This window comes from Lonchura striata, chromosome 2 (assembly GCF_050655825.1).
Source record: "Lonchura striata isolate lonStrDom1 chromosome 2, ASM5065582v1, whole genome shotgun sequence".
Classification (NCBI taxonomy): Eukaryota; Metazoa; Chordata; class Aves; order Passeriformes; family Estrildidae; genus Lonchura; species Lonchura striata.
Window position 1 is genome coordinate 63,636,339 of NC_140704.1, and position 25,203 is coordinate 63,661,541.

At 47.2% G+C, this 25,203-nt stretch overlaps 1 protein-coding gene across 5 annotated transcripts; it reads right to left on the minus strand.

The window, feature by feature from the left end:
* Window positions 1-8,111: 8,111 nt before the first annotated feature.
* NRN1 (neuritin 1) lies at window positions 8,112-24,973 on the minus strand. 5 transcript variants are annotated; one of them, XM_085573518.1, is made up of 6 exons: window positions 24,336-24,973; window positions 20,118-20,262; window positions 16,584-17,313; window positions 11,452-11,571; window positions 10,214-10,264; window positions 8,112-9,878 (listed from the first exon to the last, which is right to left on the minus strand). In XM_085573518.1, the coding sequence occupies exons 1-3, from the start codon at window positions 24,388-24,390 to the stop codon at window positions 17,082-17,084; spliced, it is 432 nt and encodes a 143-aa protein (XP_085429644.1). In that variant the 5' UTR covers window positions 24,391-24,973; the 3' UTR covers window positions 8,112-9,878; window positions 10,214-10,264; window positions 11,452-11,571; window positions 16,584-17,081. The 5 variants fall into 5 exon arrangements, with proteins under 5 accessions (XP_085429644.1, XP_021390396.1, XP_085429643.1 ...); XM_021534721.3 differs by having other exon boundaries at window positions 11,452-11,674; XM_085573517.1 differs by having other exon boundaries at window positions 11,939-17,313.
* Window positions 24,974-25,203: the final 230 nt, after the last annotated feature.

Here is a 25,203-nt window from a genome sequence, read left to right on the forward strand (position 1 = left end):
ATTGCTATCTAGGGCACAAAGTGTGCAGTAACCCATATTTCATCATCCTGCTATTAAACAATAAATTCTAATTTACTTTTTACCAATTAGCTAAGAACAGGCTAACTAAGTTTCCACATGTGACAGAGATGCTAGATGCTAGATTATAAATGTCATATGTGGATCCAGGATATTTTATGAAAAAGATTAGTGAGTTGTTTCTCACATCATAAATTTCCTTGTAGGTCTGCTAGGAAACATTTCCAGTTTGTGGAACTGAACTCCAGTTTGTGGAACTCTGAATTCTTGATTCTAACAGTGCAGCTCAGAGCAGGTGGATGCAGATGACCCAGAAGTCCTGCCAACATTTCTGTAGTGTATATGCCTGTGTGGGAGGCAGTAACATTTGGAAAAGAAACATAGCATCAAAGAGTACTTTGGAATGAAGCTGTGGGCTCAGCTGTAAGCAAAGCCCCTGTGGTTAAAGCTGTGCCTGTCAAGATGTCCCATGTGACAGTACCAAACTAATTTCCATGCTTTGCTATGCATGTCCACCTCCTTGTCGAGCTGAAAAACTGTTTGTTACACAGTGCTGGGATGTAAATGAAGGCAGTGACATCACCCCTGCAAAGTCTGATCAGCCTAAAGGTCCTGTACACTCACCCCAGCACACAGGGTCTGGCAATGGGGATGGACACCAGGACCTGGCAGCGTGTCATGCTGGTGTTGTCACCCCTGCCTACCCCCACTGTCCCATTCCGCACCATGGCCTGTTTTGCAGTGGCCACTTCCACTGACTTTCTGAAATACAACAGTGAACAGTGGAAGAGCTTTTCAGCCCCCTGTGCACTCAGGGTTTTTTAAAGATATTCATTACAAAAACAAAGGTCCTTTAAGAACACACACATACACACACACAAAGAAAATCCCATTTTAGTTTAAAAAAGTGCAATGGAATTTGACCTTTGCTGTTTCTTCTGCCATGCCTCCTCTCCAGAGGTTTGTATGGTGTTCGTGGTCATGCTGTTTTATTATTCCCACAACTCTGTTTCTTCCTTCTAGGCATTAAATAAAGCCAAGCAAAGAACCACAAATTTTACTTAAAACCGGTTGACCTACCCTTGGAAAACAGCAAGTGCATTCTTAGGCAATTCACAAAAAGGAAAATGAGACAAGGTCAGTGATCAACTCCTTTATTGCAGCTTGACCCATCTTACTGAGCCTATGGTTTGCTCCTGAGCTCTCAGGGCCACAGCCCTTTTGTAACCAGCGTTTGGGATTTGCAGAGAGCACAGATCAAGGTCCTTTCCTTACAGGACTTTCCAGACTCACCTTGCAGACTGGCAGGCTGATTTTCAGTGGATCAGTGAATGAGTTAGGATGCCGAGCCTCACTCCTAGCATGAGGAGAAGAACTCTCCATTTGAGTTTTCAGGCTACATCAGCAGGGCAGAGATATCCAGAAGAGAAATCTGCTACAGCATAAGGCATTTTTTGGGTAGTGGGGAGAAGTCCCCAGCCACAGCAGCACAAACACATGTGGATATTAGCTGTATAGGAACATGGATTTTGCCATGGAGGATCCCTGCATAGGTCAGAAAATAGTCCAGTTGTGAATCAACTCTCAGAAACTGGTCCAGCCATAAAAATGGACACTCATGTCTCCAAAAATGCAAGACTGGCAAAAAATTAATCTTAACTACCATGAGGTTTCCTGTATCCTTTTACAAGCAGAACAAAGCACAAAGGGAATAACCCCTGAAAAACGCTGGTGATTTTGTACTGTTCACCCAGCTCTGGTGCACTGAAGGGTAGGAGACCTTCTCCAGCCCACAGAACCCATGGCTTTTGACCATATGCACAAAGGATCTCACCTCTGCAACACTGCAGCCCTCACAGGAATACAACAGGCTTCTCTGGCCTATCTCCATGGGGAAAAAATGAGAAACAAACACCAGGCAATGCTGCCAGATGTCTATAAATGTACAAGGATAAAGAGTGTGCCTTATTTAGGGGGAAAGGGCATGGAAGCCTGGCTCTTGTAGATCTTCTTGGGGAGCCAAGTCACATGCACACACGCTTGATAAAGAGCTGCTTCTTTTCTCTTCCCAGAAATGCCATTTTCCTCTGGGTGCTTATCAATTACTGGACATACAAGAGATTTGATCCAAGACAATTTACTTCTCATACATGAGTGAATATCTAACTGATGAGAGCCCAGGTAACTTGGCAAGCTTCCTCCTCCTACATCTGAGGGATGGCTGCTATCCATGAGTGCTCCTGCCACAAATATGGATGCCACCGAAACAGCCTTCTGCTGTGAGAAACACCTGTGGGAGACAATATATGGGAGAATGAAATAATGTTTTCCCCAATGTATTCTGCAAGAACAGTGAAAACAGGATATCCCATAGAAATGCTGGTTGGTTTTCTTTGGTTTCTTTCCTTTGTTCTTACTGATCAAGTGAAGAAAACAACCCCATTTCTCTTTCCCAAAACCCCCAAGGTAAAATTCATTTCAGATCTCCTTCACGAAATGACTGGATAGAAGATTCTCCCTTGGGTCACTCAGCATATTCATTACACTGCTCTCACTCCTCTAAGATAATGAATCATGTATCCCAGAACTTGTCCACACTTGCAAGTTATCACTGATTAAGGCAAGGTGCAAATATAAAGTGTCATTGCTGTTTCATAAGAGCAGCTCAAGGGTTGAGTTAAGCAGGAATAATGCACTGATTTCTCAACAACAGCTTCCTCACAGGGTGTTAATCAGGAAGAGGTGAATGGAAACAACTCAGCCCTGAGATATGACGTAGCTGAATCAGCCACACTTGCTCAAACCTCTCTCAGAGGGCTCTGGCTGCCCTTTCCAACAGCAGGAGAGTGTTTTGAGAAGTGCTGCTGAAGATCCTATGGATGATTTCAGTTCATGCTGTGCATGTTGAAGTCTGTACTATGGTTTGCAATAGGGAAGCAGCATTAAACCATTAGTACTAGTTGGATTATCTACTTATGGTTAAGAATACTAGCTGGTGTGTGCACCTGTTGAGCAGCCAAGTAAATGAAAAGTCATTTTAGAAAATGTTCCAGATGCAAATAAAAGCCTAGAGCTAGAAGAGACTTTTCCACAGGTCATGGTATTGCTGCTCAGCCAAGCTGTCAGACAACAAAGCTAAGAAGGAACATTTAGTGGGTTGCAAATGCTCTCTTCTCATCTTTCAGTTTTGCAAATTTTATTGAGTGATGCTGTCCTTATTCTGTGTTTATCCCTTCTCCATAGAAGTACTTGACAAGTTATCTGGGGACATCTATCATTGCATAACCTCATACTCGACAGACAAAGCTGTTCACCTCTTTTTGCCCCTTTTATGCAGCCAAGGGCTCCAGGCATTTCTCAGGCATCCTTCAGCAATGTGCTTCTGCAGAAATAAAAAGCCACAAAACTCAGAATTTGGCTTTCCTCTACACTTTTTATTCTCTTAGCCTAACCCAAAGCACTTTAAAATACATAATTGCTATCATCTTAGGGAAAGTTGTGAGGTAATTAGGTCTCTGGTCTCTAATTTATAAGCAGAAGTGGAAAAACACCCTACCCTTGACAGGATTAAAGTACCTGTGGGTACTATTCATGCTTTCAGATCATCTCCAGCCACTTTGTTCCTTTTAGGCCACTGCAGGTATGTACAGAGATGATTAGAGAGACTTCCTGGTCGATGCTCAGAGGAAAGCAAAGTGCTTCCAGAAGGCAGTGCCAAGCTGGGTTCCAGGAACATGGAGGCTTGTTCTACCCAGACCTGTGTCAGCTGGACGTGGGTCTGGGATTGCTGCTGTGCCAGCTCCTGCCCCACTCACCAGGGACTCTATTCCCACGTGCTGTGGGGTGGAATCCAGCACAGGAGCTGCTGCCAGGGGACAGCTGGCCAAAGGTAAGTGTGTGAGTGTCATTCCCATCCTGCAGCTCACAAGATTCCCCACTGCATCTGTCAACTGGGCTCAGCCTGTCCTGGGGATCTGAACATGCAAAAGTGGACACAGAAATGGGGCTTCAGAGGCAGGTTGGCAGAACAGTTTTGGCATGTGAAGTGACAAGTGCAGGGGGAATACAAACTTCCTGAGCAATAATTCACTATTTTGTGACTATATATTATGCCACATGTGAAATTTACTTGAAGACTTGCATTATCTAACATTTCTCCATCAGCTGATCTCAGGGGAGATTCAGGATGGGCCTCTCCACCTGCTGAGGAGCTGTGTCAGAACTGGCCTGGAGATACAAGTGCATAAGTATTACCTAAGCCTGTGAACAAGAACTAGCTTCAGACAATACCAGTGCATACAACCAAGCCTCCCTTTGAGAGAGGACAGGTATAGGTGATGGGATACAGCATAAAAGACACTAAAAATGGCCTATATTCACAAAACTCTTCTACACAACCAGTAATTTTTGTTTTCTTTCAAAAATTACTTTCCTATCAATCCAACTCTGAGGCAGTTAACATATGGAACTCAAAGATACAGTTAACCTATGTCTGTACACCAGGTTAAGAACAAAATATTTCATTATCATATTGAAATCCCTAATTCATGCTGGGCTTAAACTTGAAGCAGCCATAGTTCCAGTTATAATAACCCTAGGAACCGAGAGGATCTGAAACTTCTGAAAATCAAGTCTAGAATTTCCACCAGTGCCACAAACTCAAGGAAACTTTCTGATGGTTTCATTTGTATTTGGAGTTTCACTGACCTAGCAAATAATACATGAAATATATTCTGTCTATTCCTCAGACAGGTTCTACATTACCAAGTGCAATACTCCCAGCTGCAGTTAGTGTATTCTTTTGCTCTAAACTCATTTTCCAGAGCTATATTTCTCAAAAATATGAATCTTGAAACTCCACTTTTATGATCATAAAAGATTTGGTTTCTGCTATCCTCTTTAAGAAGTGCATCCAGAGACTAAGTCCATTTGAGGAATACGCCAGAGAAAAAAAAGCTAAAATGACTTGCCAAAGCTACTGCCTGACCTTTAAATACATATTTAAAGATCTGTCTCAGGGCTCCACAGCCCTCAAGGAAGTTCTTTCCTCAGTGCCAAATGCAGAGTTCATGCAGCCCCAGCTCCTCCAAACAGAGTGCTAATGTTACATGTTAGAACCAGGTTCTGTTTACACAAAAAATGTGGGGCAAACATCTGCACGTCACCAAGCATCTTTCCTGTACACTGAATAAAAATATCCAGGTTAAACCTCTACTTCTTGACTGTGTTTCCTCCTACACCTTTATCCGCTGAGGCAGTTTATGTAAGTAACCTGAGATAAAAAATTTTACTTGTCATGGTGTAAAAATACTGAAGTTCCACTGCCTTATAATCTGATTCTTTTGCTGGGTGTCCATCAGCTCTTCAGGATGTGATGCCAAGAGACACTATCCGTGTTAGAGGGTTTGACATCTGAAGGTCTCATGAATGGTTGGTGAGGGGAATATGGTTCATAAAGCAGCAGGGGAAAGTTGTGCTGCAGAAAAGCCCTAGAAGAGAAGAGCAACCAGTAGAAGACACAGTGGATCTGACTAAGAGGACTTAATTAGCAGCCTCTGTGCAGATGTCCAACACAGCTTCATGTCTTGGAATTTCTCTCACCCTAATCCCAAAGCAACATACACTGACTTTCCTGTGCCAGAGCAACCTCATGTGTTTGTTAGCAAGCCTATGCACTACTAAATATTCAGAAAAGCTTGTCAGCAAAGATTTTCATTAATTTAGTAGTGGTAGTGATTGATAACCAAATAATATTGGTTATTTAACCAAAAGATCACGTTCTGAAGATATCAAATATTTAGAAAGAACAAATATTTCCTGACGACGTTCATTTATCACATTGGGATTTTAGAAAGCTGTGAAAAAGGCTTGGAGAGACCCACAAGAGACTATGGTGTCCATGTGTGATCCATGTAATTTCTGATGATGGACCTCATCAGGAAATACTTGTTACCAGCAAGGTTTTGTTCAGATATATTTGTTTTAAGGTCTGTAGGTCCTCCTTTAGGATCCATGTGTGATCCATGTAATTTCTGATGATGGACCTCATCAGGAAATACTTGTTACCAGCAAGGTTTTGTTCAGATATATTTGTTTTAAGGTCTGTAGGTCCTCCTTTAGGTGACTCATCTTATTGTTAAGGTTGAGTTCTCCAGACACCCCAGCACAAATTGCCTTTTAGTGTTGTTCTAGGCATTTTTTCCTAGAGAGCACCTCTCCAGACCACTTGGTCTTTGCTCCAAAGGAGCTGAAACATTAAAGTTTATTTCAATACCTGTGCAAGCAGCAGTTTGCCTAACACATGTCTGCTGTCATGGTACCTCACTGCTGACTGGGTGCCCAGCTCAGGCCCCACTGCTCTGACATGATCTGCAGAGTACACACATTTGCACCAAGTGGTGAGTTTGGTCACTCAGTCAAAGGGCTGGTTTCTGAAGATTAGTTAAACTCAAAAAGGTCAGTGCTTATTACCTCATGGACACTCAAACCCAAAAGCAGCCTTGGTTGTGTCATAGGATGTAAAATCTTGCAGCAACACACACTTCTAGCGGCAGAGAGATAGCAGTTGTCTGGGAGGCTCAGTTCCCTTCAGGTTAAATTAAATTTATGTTGGTTTAATTTAAGACAGTTGGGAAGAGTTTTCAAGCTGAAATAATAAAAGTCACTCCTAAAGTGAAATAATGGATGGCAATAATATTGACATGTGGAAATAATAATAAAGACATACTTCCCACTAAAAGTTTGTTTGTTTGTTTGTTTTTAATGAAATAGACTCAAAAGAAGTTTCTATGTGGACCATAACTCAGAGGCCAATGAGTCTTAGGTATCTTTGAGAAGAGGGAACACTATCCTCAAACTGTCTGCTGGGATGCAGCAGGAATACTGAAGCCCATATTATTTTTTTCTTTGTACTTTAACACAGAGAAAGTTGAAGCGGGTTCACAGACATAAAGCACATGCTTTATTCACTGATTTTGTAGCTGGTGGCATACACCAAGTTCAAGGCTAATAGGAAAATTACAGACAGGATGCAACTGGGAGTCCTTAGGTGGCCATCCTCTCCTGGTATCTCCTCCAGTGCAGCAGGAGATCACTGTCCTATCAACAACCACCTCACAGTAAAATTATGCTCTTTAGTAAAGCCTGCTCAAGTTGCCTTCCAGTGATCTCTGTCTGATAGCAACACTGGCACTGGCTGGATTACACTTGATTAAGTACAAATGTTGCACGCTAATTGGCTGATATGCCTTGTATGCATTTTTAATCAGGTATTACTTATCCTATATTAAAATTACTACTATATACTCTTTATATGTAATATGTACTCATGGATCTAGAAGGCACCAAGTGGAAAGAGTGTGGAAACTTGAGTGCTGAATGATATGAATTATAACTTGACAGCAACATGATGAAAAGGTAGGGGAGAAGAGAACAGGAGGATGGCTGAGGTATAGGAAGCCTTTTCCCAGGAAATATGGCAAAAAAAGTTCACCCCTGGAAGACTGTGAGGAAAAGAGCACTGGTGAAAGGGTCAGAAGAAAGGGGCTGCCACAGCAGCCCTGGAGTAACTTTAAGTGAAAGGCTATAAGCACAAAAGCCCCCTAAAAATTAGAAAACTTTTAGGAGTAGGCCAGTATAAACAATTGCACTGTGTAATATTTGGATAACCAGACTCCCTCTAAGCCTCATAAAAATTACACAGAAGTAGTCAGTAGGATTTTGAGCATATCCTGCACTCCAGGAACACACAAATTTCCAAACTATCCCATTCATCTGGCACACAGAAATTGATGGGAAAGTCTGAGCTTTTATTTCCAAGTTTCATTGTTTGTATGATCTACCATAGGCAGGGAAGATTAAAGAATAAGTGAATGCCTAAATATAGAAAGAACAAAGAAGAGCTCAATAGATAAATGTGAGTAATTGCATCAGGTGCAAAAACACAATTAGTGACATTGTAATTACTGAAATTAAATATCAATTTATGCGAGGATGCACTGTAACACTTTTGACAGCCTCAAACATTGTATGATAGCAAATATAAGTGGGATGACAGCTCCCTAATTTTAAAGTAGAATCATAGAACCATTAAAGCTCACTTAAAGAATTTTATTCCATAAGATACAAGGACAGGAAAGGTTTCAGTGCAAAGAGGATAAGTGATAATAAATGCCCAGTAAAACCATGCATACATCTGCAGCTATTGAGACACACAGCAGCTTTTCTAAAATACAAATGTAGTACATGAAGTAACAAATCCTGCAGCAGCACCATGGAAAACTTTGGTCTGAAGGAGAGAGTGGGAAGAAGATCATTCCCATTGGGATAGGACACACCTCACTTTAGATGCTTCAGGCATACAGGTTGCATGCTAATTGTGTCTGTGTCTTCCTCTAGTCCACAGGGAGGAACGAGTGTCACCAGAGACAATCCTTACCATAGAGAATCCCTTCAGCATGCCAGGTGGTGAGATGAATCCAGGTCATTTCCTTCGCTTACCAATTTTCATCAGAGAACTTTCCATCTCCTGGAGGATAATTTCTTCAGCATGTCTCTCCAAGGCTGGCCCTTTAAGTGTGTGAGGGCTCTGCAGCCACCAGGCAGCAATTTTTTCCTTCAAAACAGCTTCACGTTCCTCTCCCACCTCCCCTCTTTCCTCCTGGTGTTTAGGTCCTCTTTGCTAGCAGGATGGCTTTTTTTTTTCACCCCGTTGCTAGGCTGGTAGCCTAGTTTCCCAAGAAAAGGAAGCTTATGAGATCACACTGTCTGTGCAAGTGCCAGTCGGTCCCTCCTAAATAATTTTTGAGCCTGTGAACTAAGTTGGATCAAACTTGACAGGGGATAGAAGTCTCAAAGGTTTGAGCTGCCTACAAGTGCTGTGGAAGTAGGCAGGCAGAGGAGAAAAAATGATGGGAGTGCATCCACTGCAGAAATATAACTGTATTATTAGACACCAGAGAGTCCACATCGAAGACAGTCATTACCACTGAACTCCATGGGAGATACGATTTCACAGATTCAGCAGCTCACAAGATGACTTGATTAATATGAGCATGAGCAAAATGTTCTTCTCCCCTTCTTCTAGAGCACAAGGCTTCACTTGCAGAGCAGCAGGGGAGAGCACAGAAATGACAGGTTGGTAAGAGTGAATTTAGAGCTAATTGCTGCACCTTCTCAAGCCAGTCCTCGTGTGGAACTCGACTTCCCTGTGACTCTGGTGCCCCCGGTTGCATGATCTGGTTCACACAAAGGTTGAAATTACACGGATTAGAGCAGAGCAAGTCCTAAATTGCCGTGGGCTCTGCTGAGGAGGGTGAAGCTGCCTTAAAATGGGCCATCATTTCTAAGGACAGCTCCATGATGAAGCATCCAGCTCGTCCGGATCTGTCCTCCTGGCGCTGGTCTGTGCTGCAGCTGCTAGCGGCGATTCATTTGCCACGGGTGTGAGCTGGAACATAGGCTGAGGACCAGCAAAAGCTGTGCCTGGTGCGTAGGCTGCCTCTCGTTTGTTCCTGCTGTGGCTTTTCCTAGAAGTCAGGCACCCCAGGACTGCCTGACTACTGAGCCTGAGCAAAACACTCGCAGTCCCTTGTTAACACTTGCTAGGGAGAAAAACCAAGCTATTTGCACAGATAGGATCCAAAAAGAAGTGGAAATCACTCATCTTGCAAAAAAAACCCCAAAAAAAACAAAAAAACCAAACTATGAAATAACCGTAGCTGACATTAAAATAAAGATTGGGGAGTTGTGCAACTTTTTGTGTTCAGCAAAATATTGATGTTTTCTTCTTCTCCTAAGACTTCTAAGTATTGATGTGCCAGATATCTGATTTAGGTGGAGAGAGTGCAAATCACCAACACCTAAAAAAATGGAGAGAAAGTGGTTAAATATACTTCTGATGCACAGCAAAACAGAGGGCTTATGAGCGATGAGTGACATGACTGAAAATGGACAGGGATTTTGCAAGAAGGACAGGTATTGCAACTTGCCCTCGGCAGTCTAGCCGAGGGCACAGGCTGAAATTCACAGCCTGAAATGCCTGCAGAGCAGCACCTGCATGAGGCTGGGCTGCTACCATCTTCTTTAAGATGAGGCTTCTTCAGAGAGGGACATGAACCACAACTCTCCTGCACCCAGGGTTGAATGTTTTCTGTTACATAATGGAATCTGTGAAACAACAGGGGAGCATCTTTACCTCTTATTTGTTGTTGTCATTTCAATCAGGGCATTTTCCTTCTGATGAAAGCTAAAAGATAAAATATTTTTTTTTAATTAATAAAGCCTCTCTCCTCATGCATCATTTTTCACAAATGTCAAAGATTTGAAAGTGCTACTCCCATTTAATGGACATTAGGAGTAAGGGTGAAGGAAATCAAGTGAAATGTCTGCAACAGAAAAAAACAAGTATTGCATCATGGTTCTAGTAAAAGAGACAAGGGCACCTATTAAGCCTCAATAAACAGCAAAGCTTAGGACAATTTTCTGACATATTGGATCCTTCAATGAGGCATTACGAAACTAATGTGACCAATGTTCCATGCTAACAAAATATGTTCTGGATTTTTCATCTGACAACCTAATTTAAGGATTTCTTAGAATATGGGAAACAAAATGAGGCAGTGCCTTAACAAGAATCATTGCTTTGCAAAAGGCAGCTTGTGCCAGAGGGCTGGAAAATTGAAAGTGCCCCAGGGGAGCACAGGAATGGATAAGACCTCTTACACTACCCAGTCAAAATAAAATGCATTAAAAGAAGCATAAGTACCAAACTGACCATTTACTGCAAAATTTCTTGTACTTAAGTTACTACTATTGCCAGAAGTACTGCTATTAGAAGTCCTAACGAAGAGAGACTGTACTAGACACATGGTTTGACTCTTGAAAAGGTGCATTTGGCAGAATTAGACCATGCACATAGTTGTATCTGAAGGAAACTTACTGACGGTGACTGCAGCAAAACAAGTGATTTAAGGTGGAATAAATCTGATTAAAACAACTCCTATGACTAGCAGTGATTTTTTCTTTCTTATGATTACTAATATTTTTTGGTTGGTTACTTGGTTTTTACTTTGGTTGACTGAGATTCTGAGGTTTTTGTTCACTGCCTTGGGGAGCATCAGTTTGAATATGCAGTAGTTTCCAAAGTGTTAAAGAAATTTGTGGTATTAAAGTGGTATTAAAGGATGCACTGCCCATCCACTCTTAAGGCTGCTTCCTGGCAAAAAAAAGGTGCCCTGCAGATTTGATCATTGATGCTTGAGAGACTAGTAAGTTTTTCACAGACCTTAATAAACTGATATCATGGACAAGAAATGTGGAGGTGCAAAGCACAATGCACACACAAAGCTCTTTGTATTTTGGTGGCATGAACCTGGAGTTCATATTGGGATAACATTCCCATCTGAGGTAAAACAGAGCATCCAAAATCCTTACCTAGGCAGAATCCACATTGACTTCAGGGGATACTTTTTCCCAGAGAATGGCTGTGTAAAGATCAGGACTAGTTGTTTGTCCCCTGCAGCAATATTGTTTCTCTGAAGAGACTTCCAGCACCTGTGATCAGGGATTTATTACTACTGGTGAATACCAGCAATCAGGTGTTGGTCAGTCTCACCTTGACCCTCAGGAGGCTGTTTTCATCTTTTCTTCATATCAGCTTTGGAGATAAGCAAACAAAGAAACAAAATAAAACAAACAATACAACCTAAAAAGCTAAGGCACAAGCTGCAGGCTGAATTTCTGAGAATTTGATCCACTTAAATCTATTTATTCAGTACCTCCTGAAAGGCAAAGTCTGTGCCAGCACAGTCTGCCCATTTGTTAGCGAACCCATAGTTCAGGAGCAGGGTCCTTTAAGAAAAATCTTCAAACACAGACCCACCATGAGGATTTGAGGAGAAAGGAACAGCCAGTAACTCACCAGTAATAATTCTGTTGTCACTCTCCCACATCATCTCCAGTTTCTCTTCTCACTGGTGGAACTGGGCAGCAGAAGGTGTTTAGCCCAAAAGAAAATGAAAGCCCTTTCCTGTACTATCATTGCAATGGGGCCTGGGTTAAAACTGTCCCTCAAGGGAGGCTCCAACCAGCTGGAAGCACATTTGCCAATAGTGCAATTGATCTTCAGCTGCCTTTAGCCTAAAGAAACTCTTTCAGACATCTAAAATCGCATCTGATTTCATAACAGACTCCTCTGCAATCCCCACCACATTGCCTGCTCTCAACCCTGCCCAAAAAAACCCAAAACCTAAACCAAAAAAAGCCCACCCAAACCCACTCATGATGAAGAATGAAGTGGCTCAGAAGAATAAGTTAATTTGGCACCTCCTTCTGCAAGTCCTGCCAGCCAACTCCTGCAACAGCTTTGCTCTGCAGCACCATGTAAGCAGGATCTGCAGCTAAGGCAGGGGAGAGGGAAGAGGTGGAGGAGGTGGGGGGGAAGGCACAGAGGCTGCTCACATAGGAAGCCAGGGCTATTCCTGCTGCCCACCCTGGAGACACCACCTCTACATCAGGCGGGAGTATCAGAGGGAGAATCTGGCTTTCTGGATTTAACAAGCTCACTTTTCCTTTAATTGGGGCCCTCAGGCACTACTGTATTCCACCTAATGGCACTAATCATTAATGAATCTCCTTGGTGAATAGAAAGCCTGAACTGTTCTCTCTCTCCTTAGGTTTTCAGCCCTTCACAGAACTTAGTGGGCAGGACAGCAACTGCATAGATTTTAAAAGAACCATCGAGACAAAAAGTGATGGAAGAGTCACTGATCCATTCATCCCTAGACTGTGCAGAGGAGCCAAGAACCACCAGTAACTGGCTGCTTCACCTGAGATGTAGATACAGGCACCAAAGAGTCCTGTCAGAAACGGATACTGCACCTTACTTTCATACCATGCCTCCCTGCCCCCTCCATAAGCACCAACCAGTTTTTTCTCACTACCACTCATATTTTTCCTCAGTTTTGTGCGTCCTGGCTCAAGCTTTTGCTCCCAGCACAGGCCCACTCCATCTCCCTGTTAAAGCTTTTGAACAGATGGGAAAAGGTTTGTTGGTTGCTTTTCTTTTCTTTTCTTTTTTTTTTTTTCCTTAAAGCAAAAAATAATCGACCGCCAGCACCTCAGCCCAGTGCTGGCAGGGTCTCGCCGTGTCGGAGGGCAGCCCGAGCCGGGCCAAGGTGCAGCTCTCCCTGCAGGGCTCAGCCAGGCTGCTAAAAGGGGGAGGGAGGCAGGCAGCGGGAGAGCAGCCGCAGGCCAAGCGCGGGTGCATCCAGCGCTGCCGGGGAAGAAGGAGCCAGCGCTCTGCAGCCCTCCGGGGACTGCGGGGCTGCGGTTGCTCAGTCGGAGCTGGGAATAGGAATTAGGGCAGGCAGAGCCGCAATGGCTGCAACTCTTCCCGATTATCCAGCCAGCTAGAAATGCACTGGCTTGTCTTTTGTTTCAGCTGCGGGTTTTTTCCCTGTTGATCTGCATTTATGTTTTGTTTTGTTGGGGTTTTTCCCCCCTTTATGTGCGTGTGTGTACACATTTTCTCTAAGCAGGAGATAATTTTACTGTGGTCACTGTCAAGGTTTAAATGCTCTTCTGTTGCGTTTTTCCCTTCTCTAGTTCACCAGCTCACGGGAGTTAGGAAGGGATGTTAGAGGCTTGAACCTCTTCCAGCTCTTCCTACAGCAGCCGCTGCCTGGGGCAGTGGGACCAGCCTGGCAAGAGACAGCTCAGTCTTTCCCGCAGCCTTTACAAACCCTACAGGTGCAAGGCGGCAGGAGGCAAGTCCAGTACACTCAGTCCTTTTCTGGGACTTGGCGGAGGGCTCATGTTTCCTTGCCCACACAACATGGCAAGGCAGAGCAGCCATCTATCCCTGTGGTCGAGAAGATGAAATACATAAAATCGACCATTGCACTCAGGCTTCAGAAATGGACCTTGAAAGGAGCAGGAAAGGGGACAACCAATGCCTTGCGCATTGGGGAACTCTTATGAAATGAAGAGCGGGGAGGGAAAGAGGAGTTTGTTGGTTGCTCGTGCTCCCCGAAAAAAAACCACGAAGCTGCCGGCGGGAAGAGCCTCGCCTGCCAGTTTGTCCAGGGGAGCTAAGCCGGCGGGACCGGGCTTTGCTGCCATCCCTGCCGCCTGTGAGGGAAGTCCCGGGGTGCAATGCAGGTTAGTGCATCCCGGCTAGCTCGGCAGGCCCGGCGGCCGGCCTGTGTCCCGGGGATGAGCGCCCGAACAGCAGAGTCCAGGAGGAGACAGAAGGGAGGAAAGGGGCCCGGGAACGACCACCGGGCACCCTCCCCATCCGCTCCGCTGTTTTTCACTCGTTTGCCACCGTTTATTATTCTCCTCAACGGAGGGTTAATTGGGGGATGTGCTAATTACGGAGAGATCATTCATTAGTAATTGAACTTCACACGAAGATAACTCGAGTCCGCTAATTAGCTGGAACTCGCCCCCTTTTTAGGGCGTTTCAGCTTTCTTCTGTGGGGTGAGGGAAAGCTGGTAGGCTCCCTTCCATCGTCCTCCGACGGCTGGGCACGGTCCAGCAGCCGGGAAGGCGGGGGCGGCGGCAGGAGCACACCCGAAGCCGAGCCGGGGTCGGCGGCAGCGGGCGGGACCGGCTCCCGGGCGCCCCGGGGCAGAGCGGCGGGGGTCCCCGGCGCCCAGCCGGCGCAGACAGCAAGCTGCGGAGCCCCTGGCACCCCAGCAAAGGCTTCCTCTCCCCTCTCTCCTCAGCATTTCGTGCTACAGGAAACTATAACAGCAGCGCCTGACCTCATGAATACAGAGATGTGCACAGAAAAATCAATTTAGACCTAGATCCTCTGTGGGGAGGGAAAATAACCCAAACCATTTAAACAAAGCTCTCTCTCCAGGGTTTTCCTTTTTCTTTGGTGGTGGTGGGGATTGAATCTAGAGGGAGGCCAAAGTAAAACGAAATTCAAGCAGACGTGTGTCTGCCGAAGCGAGGCTGAGCTCTGCAAAGCCCCCCCAACACAAGCATAATGTATTTTATCATTAAAAAATCAACATTGCTTCCAGTGGTAAAGGCGCCTGGCTCCAGTTCCTGAGCACATTCGTTGCTGGGATTCAATCCGTTTGGGAAATGCAGATTGGCTTGCGACCCACTGTTTGATTTATGAACTGTTACATTTGCTATTGCTTACACATTGCATTGCGGACCTTGGGAAGGAGGGAGCAGGGAGAGGGGGCGAAGGAGAGACTCTGCCACCCTACACATTGGCAAAGGAGAGCTATCGCACAGGCAACGGCTCTCCAGCGGAATAAATCATCTCGCACCAATTCGTGGTCCCTACCTCCCCATCACCCACTCACCCACCCACCCACCCCCGATCGCCAGCTGGGCTCTCCTCTTATAAGTAAAAAGGACGTGTTCACTATTTGATGTGTATTTCTTTATAAAGGCATCAGGCGTCTATAAATAGCCGAGGTTAGAGCAGCTTCTGCTGCGAAATCAATACCCCGTCCCCCCTTCCCCTTGCTCCTTCGGCTGAGCTGCCTTATTAATTATGAAAGGGCTCCTCTGCGCCCCGGCTCCGGCTCCGCAGCCTCCTCCTTAATGGTGGTTGCTGCCTTCCCTCCGCCGGGCCTCGGCACCGCTCCGCGCCCGCGGGAGAGCCGCGCCGCCCGCCCCCGCCGCTGCGCGGGGCTCCCTGCGCCAGCCCCGGGCGGCCGGGAAAACGGGGGTGCTGCGGTTCGCGGCTTCGGGAGGAGGTGGAGGAGGGTGGGAGGATTTGCAGCAGATTTTTAAGGAGCAAAAGAAAGGGGAAGAAAAAAAAAGAGAGAGAGAGAAAGGCTTCGACTAAGCGATTCAGGCAACCTGTCCTTGTTTGAACTGAAATTGCCACGTTCGTCAAGGGATGGGTTCAAGATTTAGACTTCCTTGCCTTAAAAGACCTGTCCTTTCCAAGATACTCTAGACATATTTTATAAAAAGGACGACACCCTCATTTCAAACAATATTTTTTATTTTATACTTCTGTCTATACTTTGTAGCAAATCTTTTTTTGTTATTTTTTGCTGAATTGACTTTATAATAAACTTTTGTTTAAATTACATTTTTCTTCTCTTTTAAAATCAAGGCTCTTTTTTTCTTTCAAAATCATTTTGCTGTTGCTTTTTTTTTTTTTTTTCCTTTAGGTTTACATTTAAGCCCCCTTTTTGTGATCTCTACGGTTGGATATTCAGGTATTTTATTGTTATGTGTAACATCTAAAACAAAGAGGAGGAAAAAATTAAAGGCAGTGAATTCGGAAAGATGCCTTCGAACAGCAAGTAAAGGTAAACTCTCAGAGATGTTAGCAACATTCCTTCCTTCCTCCGGACATTTAGATACGTCTTTCTTTCTCTTGCTCCTTCCTTCCTTAGCTGCTCGTTTCCCTCTCTTTCTCTCCCTCTCTCGCTCTCTTTTCCCCTTGAGGAAAAATGTTCTTTTTTATTTATTTTTAATTTTTTTTTCCAGTGGAATGGCCAAAAAAACACAAGCGACTGTGGAGGAAAGATGAGAGATTGTGAATTATTCACCATATGCTTCACACGTGGACATCTACCTTGGATTTCTCGCCAGTGCCTTTTCCTGTCTGCGGTTTTTGTTCTCGCCTCTCACACTGCCACATTTTTAGTGGAGCCCGTGGCTCGCCGGGAGGTACCCGGCCGGTTACAGCCTTTGCAGTAGGTGGCCCAGAGCCGTTCCTGAGATTGCGTTTGCACAACGAGGGCTCAAGTTAGTTTCTTTATATTTTTCTCTATTTTTGATTCGAAGCGATAGTAAAGCTGAGGTCCGATTTGGGCTGCGCGCCGCTGCCTGTTTGGTAATATTTGGCAAATAAAACACAAAAAAAGAAAAAAAAAGGGAAAAAAAAAAAAAAAAAAAAAAGGAGAACGCTTCCACAGTCCTACATGGGTGTTTCACCATCATCAGCCACCACCACCACCATCATCATCATCATCAACCACAGAAAAGCACAACGTCCCCAAAGCAACGGATGGACACTTCCTCTATAGATCCAGCACATGGAGAGGGTGTGGGTGTGAGTGTGCTCGCCCCCCTAGAAAGGCAGCCAGGTCACTAGGGCGGCCCACAGAGCCGCCAGGAGCAGGGGCAAGGCCGGCGGGAGGAGGGACGGTGCCGCGCCGCTGCCGCCTCCGCACAGTTCAAATAAGCTGCCTTGGAAATCGAGGTTTTTGGATTCCCGTCTCAATTTCTCCCAGAGGTCTGTCGCTCCTTCCTGGCAATCGGTGAGCGCTGTGAGGGTGCAGGCGTGGAAATCATCCCAGTACCTGCAGGAAGGGAGAGCAGCCGGCGTCAAAACAGGCACGCACCCACCTTCCCGGGGGGGCCCGCCCCTCGGGCCCGCCGCCCCCTCCTCTCGCCGGCGGAGCCAGCCGGGCATGCCTAAAAGGGAGGCTGGGCCGGCGGGGAGGAGCCGCTGGATGAGGGTTCGGGGGTCCCCCCCATCCCCAACCCCGCCTTCGGCACCAGCCCTGTCAGGGTGCTGTAAAAATTGCTCTGGTGGGTCCCTGGCGGAGGGGTCTTTGCCCGAGGGGGAGGGGACATGCCCCCCTCGGCTGCCAGGAGCTAGCCCAAGAACCCGCGGGCTCGTCCTGAGGGTTTCTCGTCACCAGTGGGAGCGGGCAAATGGGGGTGGGAAAGGCACCATTTCGGGTGCGGCGTGTAGAAGCCCTCGGGAGGGATTCCCCGGGACGGGAAAAGGTCCTTAGTGCAGGAAAAAGTCAAGGAGAAAGAGTAGGAGGAGCAGGAAAGGTAGGAGAAGGAAGAAAGAGCATCTTCCGCTTCTCGGTGCCTCGCACCGACCCGCACCAGGGCAGCGGGAGCGACCCCCTGATCCGTGGCCAGGGGTCTATAGGCAGGGAAGAGATTCGCTTTCCTAGGATAATTTCCAGCTATTTGCACAATTTTTTTTTTTTTTCCCCAATTCCTTTCTTCACAGGGACAGGACCGGCGTTTATCGCCGGGGCAGGTACCCGTCGTCCCATGGACCGCATAGGGAGGGTACTGGAGGATCTTTCCTCTCCATGTCTGAGTTATCGAAAATCACATCGAAGCTGCCCTCTGCCTTCGATTTCCCCCGTGCCTCAAAGCAGACGTCTGCGAAACTAGGTCTCGATTTTCTTTATTTTCATTTTTTTCCAAAGTATTCCTACTGCCTCTAATTTATGAGCACTCTAAGCTGGCTGTAGACTCCCAATGTTTGCTACATTTGTAATAAATAATGAGATACTGAGAAGCCAGAGTTTGAGAGTGTGCCTCTCCTGCAGTATTTCTGCTGTAATTGCATCTCCCAAAGGAAAATTAAATCTTTCACCATCTTCTTTCAATACACATCCCGGCGCAGGGCGAAGGCAATCGGATGGTGGGAGGTGGTCGGGAAAAGGGTCTTTCTTGGAAAAGAGTTATTTTTAGAGATCAGATAACATCTGGTCTGGCACTCAAGGACACAAGATACCATATCAGGACGCTGCTGCCCCTGGGTATTTATTTCTGTTGCAGGACACAAAGTAAACCACAGTCCAGAATGTACAGAGAGGTGCCAGCCTTCTTAGGTGTTTGACTCAGAAAGCTCTAGGTAGGGAGAGAGGAGTGTTACAGGGTCCCTTCACACTCCTTTCCCCTTTCCTTTCCTTTCCTTTCCTTTCCTTTCCTTTCCTTTCCTTTCCTTTCCTTTCCTTTCCTTTCCTTTCCTTTCCTTTCCTTTCCTTTCCTTTCCTTTCCTTTCCTTTCCTTTCCTTTCCTTTCCTTTCCTTTCCTTTCCTTTCCTTTCCTTTCCTTTCCTTTCCTTTCCTTTCCTTTCCTTTCCTTTCCTTTCTTTCCTTTCCTTTCCTTTCCTTTCCTTTCCTTTCCTTTCCTTTCTCCTCTCACCTTCTCATTCCATGTATTTTGTTTCCTGATTTTCGCGGAACAAAATAAAACCCCCAAACTATTCCAAACTTATTTATGTCTAAAGATACTGTCTCGTTTCTAAATATTTTTTTTCTTCTTTTTTTTGGTCGTATTTTTTTAATGGGGGGATTTTGCAACGAAAAATGGGGAAAACACCCTGTGCTGCAACCGCCTTTTTTTTTTTTTTTTTTTTTTGGTGTGTGGTTTGGGTTTGGGGTTTTTGTTTTGTTGTTTTGTGGCGGCTTTTCCGTTTTTCCTCCCAGACATATTAAAAATGCTCGTGGTTTTGTCCCTGTACAGGACACAATTTTGTACAGCGAGCTCTTTTTCTCCTCTTAATATTTTTGTTGCTGTTGGTATTACTACTATTATTATTATTATTGCTATTATTATAATTATTATTCCCTATTATTGCTGTCCTTTTCTTCTTGTCCCCTCTGTGCCAGGTGCAGGGCGAAACTGGCGGCAAATGGGTTTTCCCGGGACCATGGAGGCGGCAGAAGAGAGCTGGCGCTGGGACGGCCACCTCTCTGCCGCTGGGCGATTCATATCGTGACAGGGCTTTTCCCTTTTTAATTACGTTTTGTTTTCCGAGGAGCTGCTTTCCCAGCTCCGGCTGTGCCCGGCCGGGGTGGGCAGCCTCACATCGGCCTCGGGGGAAGCCCGGAACCGCCGGTGAGCGTGTGGGACACAGGCAGCAATAAGGAAAGGGATAACAATCCCCGTGCAGCTAATGTCAGCACCCCAGTGCAGATCGGGGGAAGGGAAAGAATACGAAAGAGGAGCTAAGTAAGGCAAAGAAAAAAAGATAAAGGGAAAAAAAAAAACAAACAACAAACCAGAAAAAAAAAACAACCCAGAAAAAAAAAAACAAACAAAACAAAAAAACCCCAAACAACAACAAAAAAAACCCCCACCTCAGATTCACGGAGGAAAAAAAAAAAAAAATTAAAAACGTTGTAAAAATTCCCTCCAGACTTCGCTGTTCCCCAAGCCCGGCCTGTCACCGTGGCAGTAAGCTTGGAGGGACCCTGGAGCGGAGAATCCAAGCCCAAAGCGTAACCCCCGCGTTACTTGTGTTCCTTCCCTCCTTCCCGCCACCATTCAGCCTCGCCCCCGTTGCCCAGCCCCAGGTGACCCCCATTCTCCCCCCGCGGCCCCGAAGAAGAGAGGAAAGACCTACGCGCAGATCGTTTGGAGATTTCTCTTGTCGTCCAGGTCCTGCGGGTAGTTGGCCATGTTATCGCCCAGCCGCAGCAAACAATCCGAGAAGCCCCTAAAGACCGCATCGCACCGCCCCGCCGCTCTCACCGCCTGCACCAGGTACGCTGCGGGGGCAGGGGCACAGGTCAGCACCGCCGGCCCCCGCCCCCAGCCCTCCGCCCGCCGCCCCCGACTCGCCTCTTCCCTTCTCCTCCCCCCGCCCGCCCCCAGACCTTGCTAAAAGCGCGACCTGGGGCAGGAGAGGGGCGGTGGGACAGAGCCAGGCTCGCCATCGGCCACTCGAGGAGGTGAGACAGGGGCTTTTCACCCTTTCCTTTTTTAGTAGCGGAGGGTTCAGTGTCTGTGAATTAGCGACGTTGCTTTCATTAATTTTTTCCCCTTTTTCTTTTTTTCTTTCTTTTTTTTTTTTTTTTTTTTTTTTTTTGTTTAAGGGAAGAGGAGGAGGGGAGGTGAAGATGCGCTGCCTGCTTCTCCCCGGACTTGATCCTTTGTTAGAAAATTCCTCCTCGAAGCAGCAGGAGCGTTTCTCCGTACAAACGCAGGCGCACGCACACGCACACGCTCCCTATTGCCCAGGTCTCTGGGCAAACACCGTGCAAGGCGCAGCGGGAAAAAAAATTAAATTAAAAATAATAATAATTTAAAAAGCACTAGAAAGAGCTGCGATAGAGACACTCAATGAAGGGACCGCTAAATCCCGCAGAGAGCTGCGAGGGTGCCGACCCGGCCGTGCCTGTGCTCGGGGCGGCAGGGGGGGACCGGGCCGGGGTGAGCCCCACTCCCCCAGACCCGCTGCCCAGGCATCCTTCGGGATGGCTGTAACCAAGGGCAGCTCGATTCGGTACAACAGCAACCGACACAAGAACAACCGCCCGCAAACGCGGGAAGAAAACGAGTTACGGGTTCCTCCTGCGTGCCCCGAGAGGGCACGGGACGGGACGCGGGACCGCGGCAGGGCCGGTGCCGCCGCACGGCATCCCGCAGATGCCCGCAGCCGCCCGGCGGGCGGAGGTACCCGGCACGGCGAGGGGCTGGCTCCCGGCCGCTCTCCTGCCCGTGACGGGAGCTGGGGACGCCGCCGTGCTCCTAGGCCTGGGGGATGTCGCTGCGGCCAGCGGGGGCGGGAAGGGGCTTCCCCCGTCCCTTGAGGAGGAGCCCCTTGCCGCCCACACCATCGGGCGTCGGGTGGGGACACCTCCCGCGCCGTGTCCCCAGGGAACGGCTGTGACGGGGTGTGTGTGCGTTTCTTGCCGGGTACAAGCTAAATGGCTGACTCCAAAAGAGACTGTTTCAACCCAAATCTTCCTCTTGCCGTTTGATTCATCGCTAACATGACTTGGTGGCCACTCCCCTCTACGCACACACACAGACACACACACACCAGCACCAGCCACCACATCAAACCCTCAGCAGGCTCCAGACATTGGCTACGATAGGAAAAAAAAAACAAAACAAAAAAAAAAAACCAAAAACGCCAGGCAAACAAATAGAGAAGAGCCGAAGACCATCCCGAGGGTAAAACGATGTCCTATAAAACCCGCACCATCTCTCTCCAGCAGCTACAGGGGAGGGGGTGTTGCCACGAATTTCTGCAAAAATCTGTCGGGCTGTGCTGAAAATCGGGGTTCGAAGAAGAGCCCTGCCCCAGGCTGGGGCCGGAGGATGGGGGGGTGGCGAGGGTCACGTTCGGGACCAATGGTGAGACAAGCATCCCTCACCCCTGAGGAGCAGCCTGTCCCTGTCTGCGGAGGCAGCCGCACGGGGTAGCCCCAAACCCCGCCAATAGAATTTAAAAATATATATATATAAAGGAAGGGGGGGGGGGGGGAAGGAAAAAAAGCAAAAGCGGATAGACTGAAAACTGCTCCTGTCTGGTTCGAAGACAACGGGATTTTTCATGAACTAGGTCGCTTGTGCCTTGCAGTTGCCACGACCTTCCACACCCCGCACCCCCATTCAAAGATAGCAGTGTGCAGCAATGTGCAATGCAGCAGGACCGCAGGAGCCCTCTGTGACGGACCGGGCCCCCTCCCGAAATCTATTCCCCGTTCTCTCAGTCCTGCGACTGGTCTATCCCTCCTGTCCCTTCCGCGGAGACTTAGCCCACCCCACCCCCCACCCCGTTCATCTCCCAAAATGTCAGGGATTTCGGACAGCTCCATCTCCTATGCCTAAATCCTAAATAAATAAATAAATAAATCCCCCCTCCCCCCCCCCTTTTTTTTTTTTAAGTCCCGGTGCATAGACATTTTGGGAACAAGCCGAGCATCCATTTCACACGAGTCTTTACCAGGGATGGGGCAAAGCCAGTGGCTCTTCACAACACCCACACCGACAACCAGAAGCTGAATCCGGGGGTGGGGAGGTGTGGAGGAGGTGGGGGGAAGGTTACCCTAAATACCGAAGCAGAAGCAGAGAGGAGAAAAGCCCTCCACGAGCTTCAAAGCTGTCCCCTTTCAGGGCACTGCAAAGCCACCGCACCGCCACCATCCCCACGGTGTGCAGCAGTATTTGGGGGTAACTTTCCAAATGACTGCTCATGCTCATGCCAGCCAGGGAACGGCATCTCCCAGCGACTCTAGCTGCCTTTTGAAATTTGAAATAAAATCCATTCTCGCCTGAATCAAATAAACACAACAGAAAGAAAATCTTCCTCCTCCAAATGAATGAACGAACACACAAACAAAAATTGCAAGGATTGAAATTAAGGATAATATCCAAATAAAGCATTCCTCCTTCTTTCTGTGACAGTACAAAAACTGGCCTTATGAAGAGTTTAGCCTTATTTTAAATTGAATGGTAATACGAATGTAGGGGTTTGCATCATTTAACCACATTTCCCAGAGGTCAACATTTCATTACACTATTTCTTCCCCCGCCTGCCTTTATCAGATGAGGAAATGTTCAAGGCTTTTTGCCTCTCTTTCTAATTTTCCCCTCATTTTTAAAATCTTCTTTTTCCCCCTCTTCTTTCTTTGGTACCCATAAAATGTTGCAGAGGTTTTCTGGAGAGGAGTGTGACCGAGCAAAAGGATCTCTAAATAGCAATGCCGAGCTTTTTTTTTTTTTTTTTAATTGTATCAGAATTCCTTTGCAGGAAAATATTTTCAAAGGGCTCTTCACACCCGACACTCTAGATAATAAAAAACATGCTTTCATCCCACTTTTTTTTTTTTTTAACCCAGTTTTGGATCGTGCTCCAGAATCTACATATCCAATAGACAATCTTTAAAATTTGCCTATATAGGACCAAAGTGCTCATTAAGTTGGAGATTGTTTAATGTCTGTAACTAAAAAATAATTTCAGGAAAGAAACGTATAAAATGAACCCTAGAGCAAATCAACACAAACAACCGGCGAAATCCCCAAGATACTGAACAAAACCGGCAACAAGCACACAAAATACACACCAGCATGGAAAGAAAGCTGTTCTATTTTAAGTAACAGCATATATAGTATTTTTTTGGACCTGCTCGATTTTTGACAGGTCTTCTCCAAGCACAAAATTAACGATTGGGCGGTGGGACTCCGCGATTTTTTAAAGTAATTTTTATTTGTTTAATCGGTGCATTTGAGTTGATTATTTCCTTTAATTTAGTGATGGATTTTCTTCGGCTTTGAGATGCTCTACAAATGGGAAAACGTTCTGGTTCCCAAAGGGAGACCTTTGTTGTTCCCCTGATTTTCTGCAAAAAAACTTTCCAGCTATATCTCTCTCAAGACATTTTGTGCCCGTTCTTATTTCTCTGTCCCTCGGGGAGAGAAGGAAAATGTCTTAGCACTGGAGTCACCAAACTGTAAGTGAAAGGGAATGAAGGGAACATCCGAAAACCAGATACAAACGCAACTGTTCGTGGGGACCGAGAGAAAAGGAGGGAAAAGAAGGAAGAAGAGGCGGAGGGAAAATAAAAAAACGAAGTATGAGTGAGCATGCACCGCTTTAGAAAAACGAAAACCAAAAGTGGTTTACGAGAAATCAGAAACCGGCTCCCTTTCCTGCGGACTCCCCTGCCTTGACAGCGTGCCGGAACGCGAAGCTGCCGCCGCGAAGGGAACGCGGGGAGCGGGGAGCGGGGTCCCGCCGCCCCGCACCGGGTTATCCCGACGTGCCGCTCCTGCATGCATCAGCCGGGCTGGGGTGCGCACAACTTGACACGGAATTTGGCAGTCCACTTACCTATCTGTACAGCAAGGATCAGAGAAATATAACTGCCGTTCAACTTAAGTCCCATCCTACATTTAGTAAAACCATTTGCGGCTGCAGATCTTTAAATAGTTACTTTGGAGAACGTGGGGGAAAGCTGAAAAATAGACATTGCCAACAAGTTCCGAGCAGCGGAGGACTTTGCAGACAAGGGGGGGAGACAAGAGGAGAAGGAGAGGAAGAGGGAGGCAGCAGGAGAGGGCGAGGAAGGCTGGCTGGGAATGGTTCGCTCCATTAGGAGGGGGCGGAGGAAGTACAGCCTCACGCCCACCACCGGCCCTGACGTGGGGGGATGACACCGACCGGGTTTTTTCCCCCCTTTTTTTTTTTTTTTTTTTTTAAATAAATGTGCACCTTGGAAGAGGAGCGCCATTTATAGGCATCACAGGCTGGATTTACCCGCTCTCCCCGTGTCCCCCCGCCCCATAAATCGCCGAGAAACTCCCCCCCCCTCCTGCCCCGCGTGGTGGCGATGGGGGCGGCAGCCGGGACCGTCCCCCCGAGGCGGGAGCGCTGCGGGGGCGGGAGGGGACACACAGACACAGACACGCAGACACACAGACACACACACAGACACGCACACGGAGGAGCCGCCCCGGGGGTGGGGACAGCACGGCAGAACCCCCCCGCCCCCGGGGCCGCCCCGTCGGGGCCGGCCGGCCCGGCCCCCGCGCTGCGCAGCGTGCAGGGGGACAGGGACGTGCGGGGGTCCCCTCCCCCTGCCCGTCCCTCCCCCACCATGACGTCACCCTCGGGCTGAGGGTGGGGGGAGCCGGGAGGGAGGGGGGCTGGTCTCTCCCGGCCTTTTTGCTGGTGTTCAGTCCCGGCGGCAGCAGCCCGC